This window comes from Bidens hawaiensis, unplaced genomic scaffold (assembly GCF_021521415.1).
Source record: "Bidens hawaiensis isolate Kalapana, Puna unplaced genomic scaffold, B.hawaiensis_p1.1 tig00030279_1, whole genome shotgun sequence".
Taxonomy (NCBI): domain Eukaryota; kingdom Viridiplantae; phylum Streptophyta; class Magnoliopsida; order Asterales; family Asteraceae; genus Bidens; species Bidens hawaiensis.
In genome coordinates this window covers 205,378-219,313 of record NW_027495051.1, presented here as the reverse complement: position 1 = coordinate 219,313, position 13,936 = coordinate 205,378, and the positions used below count along the sequence as shown (strand labels likewise).

Sequence of the window (13,936 nt, the reverse complement as noted above, 5' to 3'; positions counted from 1 at the left end):
CCCAATAACATTGTATTAGTCCATATAATAAAATAAGCCAAACATAATAAATTTAGGGTCGTAAAACCGGGTTTAGTACCATACCCCTACACATCTTAGGTTAAACACATAATAATAACAATAATTTTAGATATATAGAAAGGAGTAGGAGGAGACTTAACAATTTACAATTAACGATTAGTAAAACAATAAAATCGAGAATAGAAGAACCCTAATGGGAGTGGGAGGCCTTACGGAAGAGGAAACGCCGGATTAACTTCGACATATGAGAGTAGGAGAAAGGTAGGCGAAGGGCAATGAAACCCTAACCCACAGAAGAGAACGATGAAGAGGATTGCGTCTGCTTCATCAGTGGTAAAGAGAGAGCGAGAGCGCAGACAGAGAAAGGTAGAGGTGTAGCTTCTCAACTAAAGCACGTGTAAAGCCGTGTAAAAGTCTGAATACAATAGAAAAGACACAGCATGTATTGCAGCAAGTACAACACACTGAAGCACCAAAAACAATGAACAGTGAAATAGTGTGTGATAACATACTTCTAAATTATAATATATATATATATACACACACATATTATACTGAGTTCCATAAATTCACTTTAAAACTATTATTTAAAAAAAATAGTAAATACGGGGACTAGTTTTAGGACAACTCTATAATCCATAAATAAGAAGAGCTAACTCTAGTAACGATTTTCTTAATTAATTAACGTTAACGTGTATAATGAAGAATAATAAGATGTTAAGGATTAAAAAGAAAAAATAAAATAAAACATGATCGTTGGGCCAGGACGATAATTGATAACGTGTTATAAGATGATCGGATCAAAAGCTTAGGGGTATTTGGGATTCCTTATTTTACCTCCTTATGACTTATTTAATTCATAAGTTATAATTTACAAAGTTGTAATTTATGATATATACACTCACAAAACCTAATTTTCTCAAACATCTTATAACGGTAAACAAATAAAGAATTATCAAGGTACTAGACGGGGTGACCCAATAGCAAAAGGTCACCACTAGCTGGCCCAATCTAGCCATATGGAGCTTAAGTGCCTCCAAATTATTTCAAATTCCAGGAAAAACCTACGCCCGAAGGCCCACTGATGGTAAAATCCGAACGCCCTTATGATCGTACCGAATATCACAAAGATATCGGTCTTCCTTCATTGAGCCACCCATGCCATCTCAAGAGTGTTGTTTATACGGATCGAACCAGAGTCTCTATTAAATAGCACATGCTTCCTACCACTGTACCATATTAAAAAGGAGCAAAAGCTTAATCATTATCAAAATCAAAACAAATTGCAACAAAATAAGATGAACAAAAAAAGCAAAGAATCGAAATTAGATAATAACCCAGATTAAGAAACAAAATTTGAAATTGCTCCACGAGCTTTGAAAAATTATTTTTTTATTATAGTCGTTGTCTAATTAAATACTTATCTTATCTAAAAACGAATTTGAAAACAACAATAGCTACTAATCTAAGAGAGGTTTGGCTCCCAACGTATGGTGATTAGTGGCTTGATAGACAGCTACGAGAAAGACTTAGGGCGCGTTTGTTTCATAAAATTCGTGGGAATTCAAAGAAATTGGAATTAAAATCCCATGGAATTAAAATCTTAATTTCCTTTTGATGCGTTCGGTTGTCAAGGAATTGAAATTGGAATTGGAATTCAATTCCTTCAAATTCCTTTAAATGATAGGATTCTAAATCCTTTCAAGATGTGGAGGATTTCAATTGAATTCGTTGGAATCTTTTCTCGAGAGATTTTTTTTTAAACGAAAACAACGAATAAAATACTTTGGTTTTTTTACTTTTTTTGTTTTCGATTTATATTTTGAGTTATATTTTTTTTATTATTATTTTTGAATATTTTTTTGAAGGGTTTTTGATCTTAATAGAAAACCCCTAAAAAAATCATAACACAAAATATAAATAAAAAATCTGAAAAAAACTAAAATGTTTCCGCCATTATTCTCGTTAAAAAAAAAAAAAAAAAAAAAAAAAAAAAAAAAAAAACCTCTATTCCAATTTCTTTGTCAAACGAACACACCAAGAATGGAATTGGATTTCAATTCCTTCAAATTCCAATTCCTATTGGAATGTTCGGATTCCAAATCCTATTCCCTCCGATTCTAAATCCTATGCAAATTCCAATTCCAATTCCTTTCCATTCCGTGAAACGAACGCGCCCTTAAACCTTTCATTGTTTAAGAGCATTCCGAACAATTCTTCCATCTCTACTTTTATAATTACATTAAAATTTACTACATTTATATCTTCTGTTTAATTAAATAATACTTTTTATATCTTTTTTTGTTACAGTTTTCTCACTCCTATACTCACAACTATTTCAACAAATATTAAAAAATAAATAGGGGCAAACAAAGTTTCCACAAATTTACAAAAAATCACTACATTTCTCTCTCTACTAGGGATGGCAATGGGGTCAGGTTTAGGTATTCCCAAACCCATACCCGATTATTATAGCTAGTCCCAAACCTGTCGGGTTTTTATCGGGTAATTACCCGTAGGGTTTCGGATTTTCCCATCGGGTTTTGACAAAAAAAAACCCGTCGGGTATATCCGGCCAAATCCCGTCGGGTTCCTATCAGGTTTTGTCAAGCAAAAGAGAGAAGATAGTAAAATCAAACTATGAAAGAGGATGCTGGATTAGTGGAGGCCGGCATTTAGGTTTAGAAACACAGAAGGTCCGAGCGGTATAGAGATAATTAGATTAATCATATGTATAATTGTATGAGATTTTTACATATTTCCCCGTATTTAACACCCTTAATTACATATTTCCTCACACCTAAACAAACAATTACATATTTCCCCTTTTCATATCACATTACCAAGTTACCCATATCTCTTACCATTAATAAATTAATTAAAAAACAAAGTTATATTAGTAATTATAGAGTTAAACCCACACCATCAAATAATCTTCTCCAACCTACTTCCGACGAGCTCGATTTTTCCGGCAAGCTTCTGGTCATTTCATCACCTAAATGACTACCACCACTTTTTCCCTCTGAATTCCGCCATCTCATGTACACTTTTTTTTATACCTAAGTTGTTTTGTTGGTAAAAAAATTTTTAATCCAAATTTTTTTATATTGACTATTGATTAAAAATTTCGATGCCAATTGGTTTATTAGTTTTCGATATGTCCGTCTTTACATCGACTCGGTTTGGATTGAACTTGAGGAGATATGTAAATAATGTTTTAAGGAAGGGGATATATGTAAATACTTATTAAATTATGTCATTAAGGGTAAAACAGTCATTTAATTAGTTAATTTTAATAAAATGGGGAGATATGTAATATGTGTGGTTTAGGGAGGGGAAATACATAATTGATTTTTAAGGGATAGGTAAATATGTAATAAGATAACTTAGCAAGGGGATATATGTAAATGCTCCTAAACGTTAAACCCCTAAAAAAATAAAAAAAAATAATTAAAAAAATTATAACACAAAATATAAATAAAAAACAAAAAATCTAAAAAAAACTAAAATGTTTCCGCCGTTATCCTCGTTAAAAAAAAAAAAAAAAAAAAAAAAAAAAAAAAAAAAAACTCTATTCTAATTCGTTTGTCAAACGAACACACCAAGAATGGAATTGGATTTCAATTCCTTCAAATTCCAATTCCTATTAAAATGTTTAGATTCCAAATCCAATTCCTTCTCCAAATCCTATGCAAATTCCAATTCCATTCCATTATGTGAAATGAACACGCCCTTACCCGTTGCTATTAATTCATATTAATAGCACAAAGCGGAAATTCTTTGTTCGTAATAAGGTAGGAATTCTTGCATGGAGAGCGGCAATGAAGAGGATCCCATCTTTGTTTGCATTGACGAAACATAATATCTCAGTTGACTCATGTTATGTCCAATATGTTTGGAAGAGTTGGAGATGGTGGAACATTTTTTGTGTCATATATGTCAGTTTGCCCAAACGGTGTGGAGCATCATTACGTGTTGGTGTAAGGTCCCACGCATTTATACTTTTTCGACCCGGGACTTGTTGGAGCTAGCTAAACAAGTTCTCTTGACGTTTGTCGACTCGAAAGTTAAGGTGTTTCATGTGATGTGCCTTACTACGATCTGGTGTTTTTGGACGGTGATTCGAAGGGAAACAACCAATCATAAATAATATCACTAGCGAGATAAAGGCGCTAAGTTTCCTACGGGTGAAGAATAGATCAAAGAATGCGGTGCTAATGTGGGTGAGTGATCTAACTTTAATTTCTCATTGTAACGTACAGGTGCTATGGGTAGTACTTGTATGTTTTTTGTGTTTGTATGGGTGCTTGTATTGTGGTGTCTAGTGTCTTGCTAATTTGGCATTGTGAATAAAACTTTTGTTGGTCATTTAAAAAAAAGTAATAATAGCTCAAAGCCTTTTAAAACTTATGATAACTACTAAATGATCACCACATGACTCCTTTGCAAGTACTACACCAAGAATCACTTTGTGCACTAAAGAAACAAAAGAATAGATTTACCCTTGATCATCTTTTGAGATTGAAAATCGTATAAAAACACAAATACAGTAATAATATAATTCATATCTTATAGATGATTGAAAAAGCTAAAAGGAATAAAAGAAAGAAAACATAAGTACAGATTTCAGTGAAGATGTACAAGTGGCTAATTTGAGGTGATTTGCAAGAAATAAGGTTATTGTACGTGGACGTGGTAAATGGTAATGGCGGTCACATGTCCCAAACCTGCATTAACTAGCTTCCTGTTGCCTATATAATAAACACACATTACACATGTATGTATGCAAAGGAACCTTCTACTCGGAACTTTCATCTGCATTTTGTACTCCAAGAATCATGCAATTTGTAGCTCTTAATCTCGGGTCACCACCCTCGTTTCACGGCCTTTTTTCGCCCGCAATCTCAAGCAGAAACAGCCGTGCGTTCCCCGTTCGATGTGTTCTTCAGTCGCCATCTATAGGTTATCTCCTTTAATTTGCATGCCTGTTGTGTAGTAGATTTGTAATCTCTATATATGCATTGAGTTCTTTTGTAAATTGATGTTGAATGAAGGTGCCGAGGAAGCGGACTTCATTGCAGCTTCACGGAAAGGAAATTTAATACCGCTTCATAGATGCATATTCGCTGATCACTTAACCCCGGTGCTAGCTTACCGTTGTCTGGTTAAAGAAGACGACCGAGAGGTTCCTAGCTTTCTGTGTGAGTCTGTTGAGCCCGGATTGCGAACTTCACAAGTTGTAAGTTGTATCAATCATTCTTATTCCAAATTCCTGTCCTGGAAATAAAAAATAGTAATAATAATCATACAGTAACAAATATAATCTCATTTAACATTGGGGCAAAGAACTAGAATGTTAACCTAATTGTTTTATAGTAGGGGAGTCTGCAGTAAAACCGAACCAAAAGTACGTTTGGATTATTATACGTTTGGACTAAAATATTTGGGTTTGAGTCTTTATTAATTTCTTATAAACTACTTCAAAATAAAAAATGAAAATCTATGAAATCATTTTGGTTCAGTTTTTTTGGGTTTTCATTACACGCAAAACCAAAACCGAACCTAAAGTATGGTTTCTACAAAAACATAATATGGGTTTTTGTTTTGGTTCTTTTTTTATATATTCTTATTAATTTTTTTTGTTTTCATGCACAACCCTATTTTATAGTGAGAATTTAATTAACATAATCTCATTGTTTTGACCGAATGGCTTCAATATATTGATTTTAATTTGTAGGGACGATACAGTGTGGTTGGATCTGATCCATCAGTTGAAGTTATTGCTAAAGAAAACAATGTCACCATTATGGATCATAACAAAGGAAGTTTGATTCATAAAGTCGTTGACGATCCTTTGGAAATACCGAAAAGTCTATCTGATGGTTGGAAGCCTCAACTTGTTGATGGCCTTCCTGATACATTTTACGATATGGCCTGGTCTAATGTTAATGTGAAATAAATGTTTGTCTGCTGAAACATTTATGATATGTTCTTTCTATATCTGATTGTTCAACTGCTAACAGAAAAATCCCAATTATTTACTATTGCTACTTGCATATATGGTTCTTGACTTCTTTCTAATTATTGATATGTTCTTTCTACATATGATAGTTCTGTTGCTAACAGTTGAATCTCAATTTGTAGAAGTTGTATTTGTAGTTATTGCTCACAACTTACTATAGCTAGTATGGTCCTTAAATGTTGCTCATAAATGCCACTGTTCATGTAGAGATGGAGGTAGTTGTTAGAGATATAGTGCTTAATGATTAATGAACCTTGGATTTTAGGCTATGTGTTGTGGGCTAACTAAAAAGGCTAGTTAAAAAGACCATGTCACTGCCACGTAGGCGGTAGGCTTTAGCAAGCGCGTTATGTTTTAACTACTATTAAAAAAACAAAAAAAAGGGTGATTGGTTGAAATGATGCGGACCCCACCTCAAAATCCCCTCAAAGGTGTGCCAAAGCCCTTGGCGCCCCCTTACCTTCCACAGCGAGGTGCGTAGCGTCTTAGAGTGCCCATGTGGCACCATCTTGACGCCTAGTTAGCCCACAACAGGGAGCCTTACTGGCAACTGTTTTCTTTCATATCATGCTGCAATGCCTTTGGCCAAACATACACTTATTTTATGGATACACATCAAATCATTATGTTGAATTTCATTATTGGTTGGTGAAACATTAGTTGCTCATAAAATAAACTTACTTATTTGACATTGAATGTTTGAGGAAGGACCGAATTATGTATCGTCCATAACGATTTAACATTAAAGATTTCACATAATGTTTTTAAACTACAGTATGAGTATGTCATCAATTTCTAAATTTCAATCATGAACAGGTGGTTGGGTTGGTTACTTTTCATATGACACGGTTCGTTACGTAGAGAAGAAAAAACTGTTGTTTGTAAATGCACCACAAGATGACAGGAATCTACCAGACATCCATCTTGGATTATATAAAGACGTGATCGTGTTTGATCACGTGCAAAAGGTACTCGATAACATAATTGTATACCCTTTTAAACATAATTCTATGAAACTTTATCATAACAACTTTGATCTTCAGAAAGCATACATAATTCATTGGGTGAGACTTGATCAGTATTCATCTACCGAAGAAGCTTATAAAGATGGAATCAAACGGTTGAAAAAATTAGTGTCTAAAGTACACGATGTTGACCCGTAAGTTACTGACCTTTCGTTATTTTGTCACTTTCACATTAACTATCCTTACTTAAGTTTTTACTCATTAGACCAAAGTTACTTGCGGGCTCAGTGCAATTAAGCACCCAGCAATTCGGGAATCCTTTGACCCGGTCAAACATGACCCGAGAAGAATACAAGGCAGCAGTCTTGCAAGCAAAAGAGCACATTCTTGCAGGTGATATTTTCCAAATTGTTTTAAGTCAACGCTTTGAATGCAGAACATTTGCGGATCCTTTTGAGATTTACAGAGCTTTAAGAGTTGTGAATCCAAGTAAATTGTTTTAAGTCAACGCTTTGAATGCAGAACATTTGCGGATCCTTTTGAGATTTACAGAGCTTTAAGAGTTGTGAATCCAAGTCCCTACATGACTTATTTGCAGGTGCATTATTTATAAAAATAATACTATTTGTTTATTTATCTCATATTCATTAATTCATTCTATAACTAAACTTTTCAAATTGTCAGGCTCGAGGGTGTATCTTGGTTGGTTCAAGCCCAGAAATTCTCACTCGTGTTAAAAATGTTAGTTGTTTATAACTTTATGCGTATTCCTACTATTGTAAAAAATCACTAATATTATGTATTTATTGACAGAATGCGGTTATTAATCGACCTTTAGCTGGGACCATAAGAAGAGGAAAGACTCCAGCTGAGGACAGACACTTAGAAAAGATGTTACTAAATGATGAAAAGCAGCGTGCGGAACACATCATGTTGGTTGACTTGGGAAGGAATGATGTTGGAAAGGTTATTTTGACTTTTACAGGTCAACTAATATTTTCGTTGTCAACAATGTTGACTTTGTTAATGCCGGTATGTAGGTCACAAAACCTGGTTCGGTTAAAGTAGATAAGCTAATGACCATTGAACGATACTCCCATGTGATGCACATCAGTTCCACTGTAAGTCAATATATGTTGGTCAACCCAGCCTGGCCCGACCCGCTTATTTAGACAATGGCCCGTTAACCATAATTACATTTTTTTTGTGTTTAAAGGTAACGGGTGAGTTGCTCGATCATATGACTTGTTGGGAGGCCCTTCGTGCTGCACTTCCTGTCGGGACAGTTAGTGGTGCTCCAAAGGTTTGACCCATTAGAAATAAATCATAACCACAACGGCCCGTTCAAATTTGATGAAAGTATTATTCTTATACAGGTGAAGGCAATGGAACTAATTGATAAACTGGAAGTTACAAGGCGCGGGCCCTACAGTGGTGGGTTCGGGTCAATTTCATTTTCTGGAGATATGGATATGGCTCTTTCTCTAAGGACAATGGTGTTCCCGACCCAGGCCCGTTTTGACACAGTGTGCTTATACAAAAAAGATAGCAAAAAAAAGCAATGGGTGGCTTACCTTCAAGCTGGAGCCGGTATTGTAGCCGATAGTGTTCCAGATGACGAGCAGCAAGAGTGTGAACACAAAGTAGCTGGCTTAGCTCGAGCCATTGATCTGGCAGAGTCGGCTTTTTGTGAGTGAGTGAGTTAGCATCACTATCATAATATATAGGTTAAGAGTTGTAATAGGTGACCGGTGTTTTGTTGTTGGAAATGAAATTGTGTTGCTAGTGTAAAATGAAAGGTGTAGTTTACTGTTTACAAGCTTTAAGAATAGTGGCAATTTGTGTAGCTTAACGAGGATCTTTTATGATCATGTTCGACTGGTCTTAATGAATATAAGGGCAAACCTTTAACTAGTAACTACAATTCCGGAAAACAGCACACCAAACCTGTCTGGTTGGACGTTTGAAAGTTTATGGATTATTTCAAAATCACTATTTTGTATAAAATTTTAACCGATAGAAATGTTTCATAAATATTGCACGTATGATTATGCCATATTCGAATGTCAAGCTGCTACTGCTTCGATAGCTACTTTACAAGTTGCTCTAAACGAAACACTTGGCTTTTACTGAATGTGCATTAAACCAGTCGGGTGGCATGGGCATTTCAATTGTTCTAGGAGTGTTCATGGTCTGGCGAGTTTTGATAAGAGTTCTATATCAAATGCTAACTACGACTTCAAGAAAACGACAAATCGAACAGCTAGGGTTGGTTACTTGCTAGACCAATCAAAACGGGTTGATCTGGATGAACAAGTTCTTTTAACTCTTTTTTCAAATCTTTTATCTTACATGGTTAAAAAATTTTGAAAAATGATACAGATGGCTAATGTGTATTATAAATATGCGTAATTACTTATTCTAAAAATAAATAAATACCTATTATTATTAATAAAAGTATTTTGAAGTTTGGTTTGCAAGTCGAATAAAATAAAACCAATGAGCTATAGCTCAACTAGCATCAGAGGAGAATAAAAGATTCGTTCGAATTCAATTCTAACCGGATTTTATCATAGTAAGCCTTTAAACAATAGATTTTCTTCAAAACATGGTGGGCTTGAGCTGTCTAGCATTAATTGCAAATCTGCGATCGCGAGCGTGAAAAGTCTTCTTTTTTACCATTGAGTTACCCGAGACCTTTATTCGTTTTTAGTAAAAAGAAAAAAAAATTCCTAATTTCCAACCAAAATCAAGATCTCAAATCACTAACGATCACCAAACCAGACGAACAACAGATCGATTAATAATTAAAGCATCAAAATCAAATTATGACAACACCTAATTTTACACAGAGAGAAACTAATTAACCAACTCATGAACATCATGATCGATTGCTATGATCATAATCCACAATCTCATTAACCGTAACCGACCTCGAGTGCTGCACAATCGACCTTCCAATCGAATTAATCCAATCCTCCTTCTCCTAATACATCGTATCCGCCCGAGTGGACACCTCAAACGCAAACTGCTTATGAATAACATCTTCGGCGCCTTTCACGGTCAGACACGTGGCCACTGGTACGACGCCACGCGGGCGTGACCCGCGAGTGACGACGGCGTCCTTGAACCAGAAGAGTTTGCCTTGTTTCAAAACGAACCAGCGGCGGCGCCAGGTTTTGATGTACTCGCCTTGTTTGTTGAGCCAGCCGGTTCGCTCGGGGTTGGACCAGTACTCCACGCCGTCGTAGTCGTCCGGGTTGGGTGGTGAGTCGCCCATCACGGCTCGCCAGAGGCTGGCCATTGAGAGAGAGAGTGGTGGTGGTGATGATGGAGTTTGGGCGGAGAATTATTATTATTATTATTTGTATTATTATGACACTGAAACACCCTGTCATTGCATTTTGGTTTGTCATATTGCATTAGTATTTCTTTTCTTTTTTTTCCAAATCTTAGTTACATTTTCATTTCACTCTACGCTATGTGTTTTGGAAGGGTTTTATAATCTATCTTAAAATGTCACGTGATAATCACGTAGACAACAAAAACTTTAACTTCAAACTCTTTTAAGACTTGTGGTTGAAAAGCCCCTTAAAGCCCACCTCTTTTGATTTGAGCCCTCACAATTAGTCGACACTTCTTCCTTTGTCAGGTGTTAACGCCTTGAAGCCCCTCCATTACCTGCATGGCATGGTGTTGGGCTTTAAAGCTCTACTATGTCATTTTGTCACTCTTCTTAACTAATAACGTCACATAACGAGGGGTCTAAGAAAACTTATCATATTTGAGAAAACTCTCAGGCTCAATATGGAACTCATTATTTTATTTTATTTTATTATATTTTTTTCGCCAAATGTAAAACTTGAAACGAAGATCTCCGTATTTATAAATTGAAGTATTTAGATGCCACACCTGACCAATTTAATTTGAGATCATTGAGGTAGTGTATTCTTATTATCATTTTTTTTATTATTTATAAAATGTTTTTTAGAAAAAGGCATTAAGTTTTAGGTCAAATATTTTATGTTCAAACCAAGTATCTCAATTAGTATATACATTGGTTGAGTATTTGTCAAGACAGCATGAAAATTCTCAAAATGTTCAATTTTGGAAGACAGATTCTTGTTTTATCCCTTAAAAATTGAATTATAGTTTTGTCCCCTCCTAACATTTCACTAGTGACGTGTCGTTTAGTTGTTATAAGTTTTTTTGTCCAACAAAAAGATGACACATGCCATCAAAAATATGGTGGTCAAACTAAAAATTTGAGAATCAGTGTCACGACAAAAAAGTTAGAAAATTTATGTGTTTTGACTAGAGGTGGCAAATGGGTTGGATTGGGTCGAAACGGGTTATGGGTCGGAACGGGTTAGGGTCGGAATGAGTCAATTAAAAAAAGGATTGTTTTGGTTCGGGTCGGAACGGGTTATGGTCAACAGGTTCGGGTCAGAACGGGTCCGGGCCAAAATTGGGTCAAGGTCGGAACGGGTCAAATGGGTTTCGGGTCGTGTTTTTATTTATTTATTTATTTTTTGAACGAGGACAGCGGAGGAAACGTTTTAGTTTTTTACTTTTTTCGTTTTTGATGTATATTTTGAGTTATGATTTTTTTTATTATTATAATTTTTTTGAATATTTTTAAGGGTTTTTATTAAGATCAAAAACCCCTAAAAAATAAAAAAAAATAATTATAAAAATCACAACTCAAAATATAAATAAAAAACAAAAATAAAATAAAATAACTAAAGCGTTTCCTCTGTTATCCTCATTCAACCCAAAAAAAACAAATAACAAAAAAAAATCCCCGAGAAATGAACCGAAACCGAAAAATCGACGAAAACGAAACAAAAACCCCAAAAATGAACCGAATGGATTGAAACCGAAAAAATCGATCAAAAGAAACCAAAACCCAACCCGTCCAATGCGAAAACGCGTTTCGACTTGAAACCTGATCCGAGCCAAAACCTAAGCCGAACTCGTTCCGATCCAAAACCCCTTGCAACCCGAACCTGCCACTTTTCCTTAAGACATTAACCCATATCGACTCATTTATTTAAATTTGTCGAACCATTTTGACCCAAAAATAAGATAGTGGAATTTCAGGTGACCCATTTTGACCCATTTAGTTAAAATATATGACCCAAACCAACCCATATGATTTTTAGAACAACCCAAATTGACCCATTTAAAATGGTTTGGGTCAAGATTTCTACCCCTAGTCTTGACCTAAACTTCGAAAAATCTATGTATTCTGACCTAAAGTTTGAAAAATCTATGCGTCCTGACCAAAAGTATAAAAAATCTATGTGTTCCGACCAAATGAGAACAAAAGTTTATGCAGCCCGACCAAATTTTTGACAAACACATTGGGTTGAGTTCTTTGTTGATAAGTGTTATCTTCTTGTTGGACAAAAATAAAAGGGGCTGTCGTGTTGCCTAAAAGACACGTCGTCAGCGATAAGTTTGATGGGATAGTCCTTGAATTCCTTCGTTTTGAGGACAAATTCTCGAATCTCTGTCTTCAAAAGAGACATTTTGTGGAATCCTCCCAATAACAGCCAGATACGATTTCAAATCGGTTGGTATAAAGTACCACGTGTCTTGCTCTATATAAGTGTGTTTAAAATTCCCGAGGAACATTCTGATAGATTAATTGAGTACTCACAATCAAAAAGTTAATGTATATGGTTATGTAACCTTTTTGTTTTGCTCCGGCTAGTTTCTTGCTAGCCGGATGCTTCTTATATAATCGGTCATTCTAAAAAATAAATAGAGTAGAAAATACTTTTTCTTGTTATAAAGTTGATTTTGTATAACTTAAAACATTTAGTTAGTCGTATCAATTATATATGCCCTAGCCCCTAAACCGTCAAATTTCACCATTAAGCTATGTGTTGTGAACGGGTTTCACTGCCCCTCCACGTAATCGTCATGAAGGAAATGCGGTTTTAAAGCCCTGTTATATGATTTAAAGCCCCTTATGTTATATGTGTGTGTATGTGAGTGAGTAAAAAATCTGGCTCCACTATTTATTCCTTGCCCCCATTATCCGGGTACCGCCTCCCCCTATTGCTGCCCTGCGCACGGTGTATGTGTCACAACCCAACCGACGGCTGAATACGTCGAGGCGAGACGGTGATTGCTCATAGGACATATACTACGAGTTGCAATAGTTGCTTAATTCAATTCAATATCAAACAATACAGAGATACAAGAAAATAAATTGTTTTATAGTAAGCTAGGTCCAATCATGCAATCCTACATCTTGCACAAAGTAATCTTCAACAAACAAATTTCAATACCTGAAAAACATGCGAAAGTGTCAACTAAAAATAATAGTTGGTGAGAACATAGGTTTTAATAAAAATAAGTTTTAAGTTGAAAGCATTTCATATGTGTTAAGTTACTTGTAAACTTTGTGATTACAACCAAATCTCTGACACGTTTAGCGAGTCATCTAATATACGATTAGACTATTATGTTTAATGTTTAATGATCATCGGATTCTGAACACACAGGCCTCTACCCGAGGCTTGCGTTGGCCAGTCGGGCCAATAAATCTGTCATCATACTACCACGTGCTTTACAAGTTAATGGTTGTACATGCGATTAAGTATACACTTGTAATAATTACACACAATGAATATCATGAAATAAAGCTTAAATCAAATAGCATGTAAAACAAATTGATTATGCATGTTTTCCACCCTAAAGTATAAAACGTTTAAAAGCATGTAAAAGAGGCTATGAACTCACCTTTTTTCATGAATTGAGACTTGCAACACTTCGGTTTAGAACCCTAATGATCAGAAAAATTGTTATTAGGATGTTACTTTATTTCGGTGGAATAGAATCTCCGACCTCAGGTTCCCAGGAAAAGGTAAGTGGGTCCATTCATGCCCAGACATGCCACTAGCCGTAGCCTTGG

The 13,936-nt window shown here is 35.3% G+C and overlaps 1 protein-coding gene and 1 pseudogene across 1 annotated transcript; one reads left to right on the top strand and one right to left on the bottom strand.

Annotated features, from left to right (window-relative positions):
- The first annotated feature begins 4,796 nt into the window (after positions 1-4,796).
- Positions 4,797-8,705, top strand: LOC143580207 (anthranilate synthase alpha subunit 1, chloroplastic-like). Its single transcript, XM_077063300.1, has 12 exons — positions 4,797-4,983; positions 5,076-5,260; positions 5,759-5,944; positions 6,856-7,011; positions 7,087-7,202; positions 7,274-7,447; positions 7,534-7,606; positions 7,693-7,749; positions 7,822-7,974; positions 8,049-8,129; positions 8,225-8,311; positions 8,385-8,705. Exons 1-12 carry the CDS (start codon positions 4,797-4,799, stop codon positions 8,703-8,705), a joined length of 1,776 nt encoding a protein of 591 aa, XP_076919415.1.
- Positions 8,706-9,889: 1,184 nt separating this feature from the next.
- LOC143580206 (pleckstrin homology domain-containing protein 1 pseudogene) lies at positions 9,890-10,349 on the bottom strand (annotated as a pseudogene).
- Positions 10,350-13,936: the final 3,587 nt, after the last annotated feature.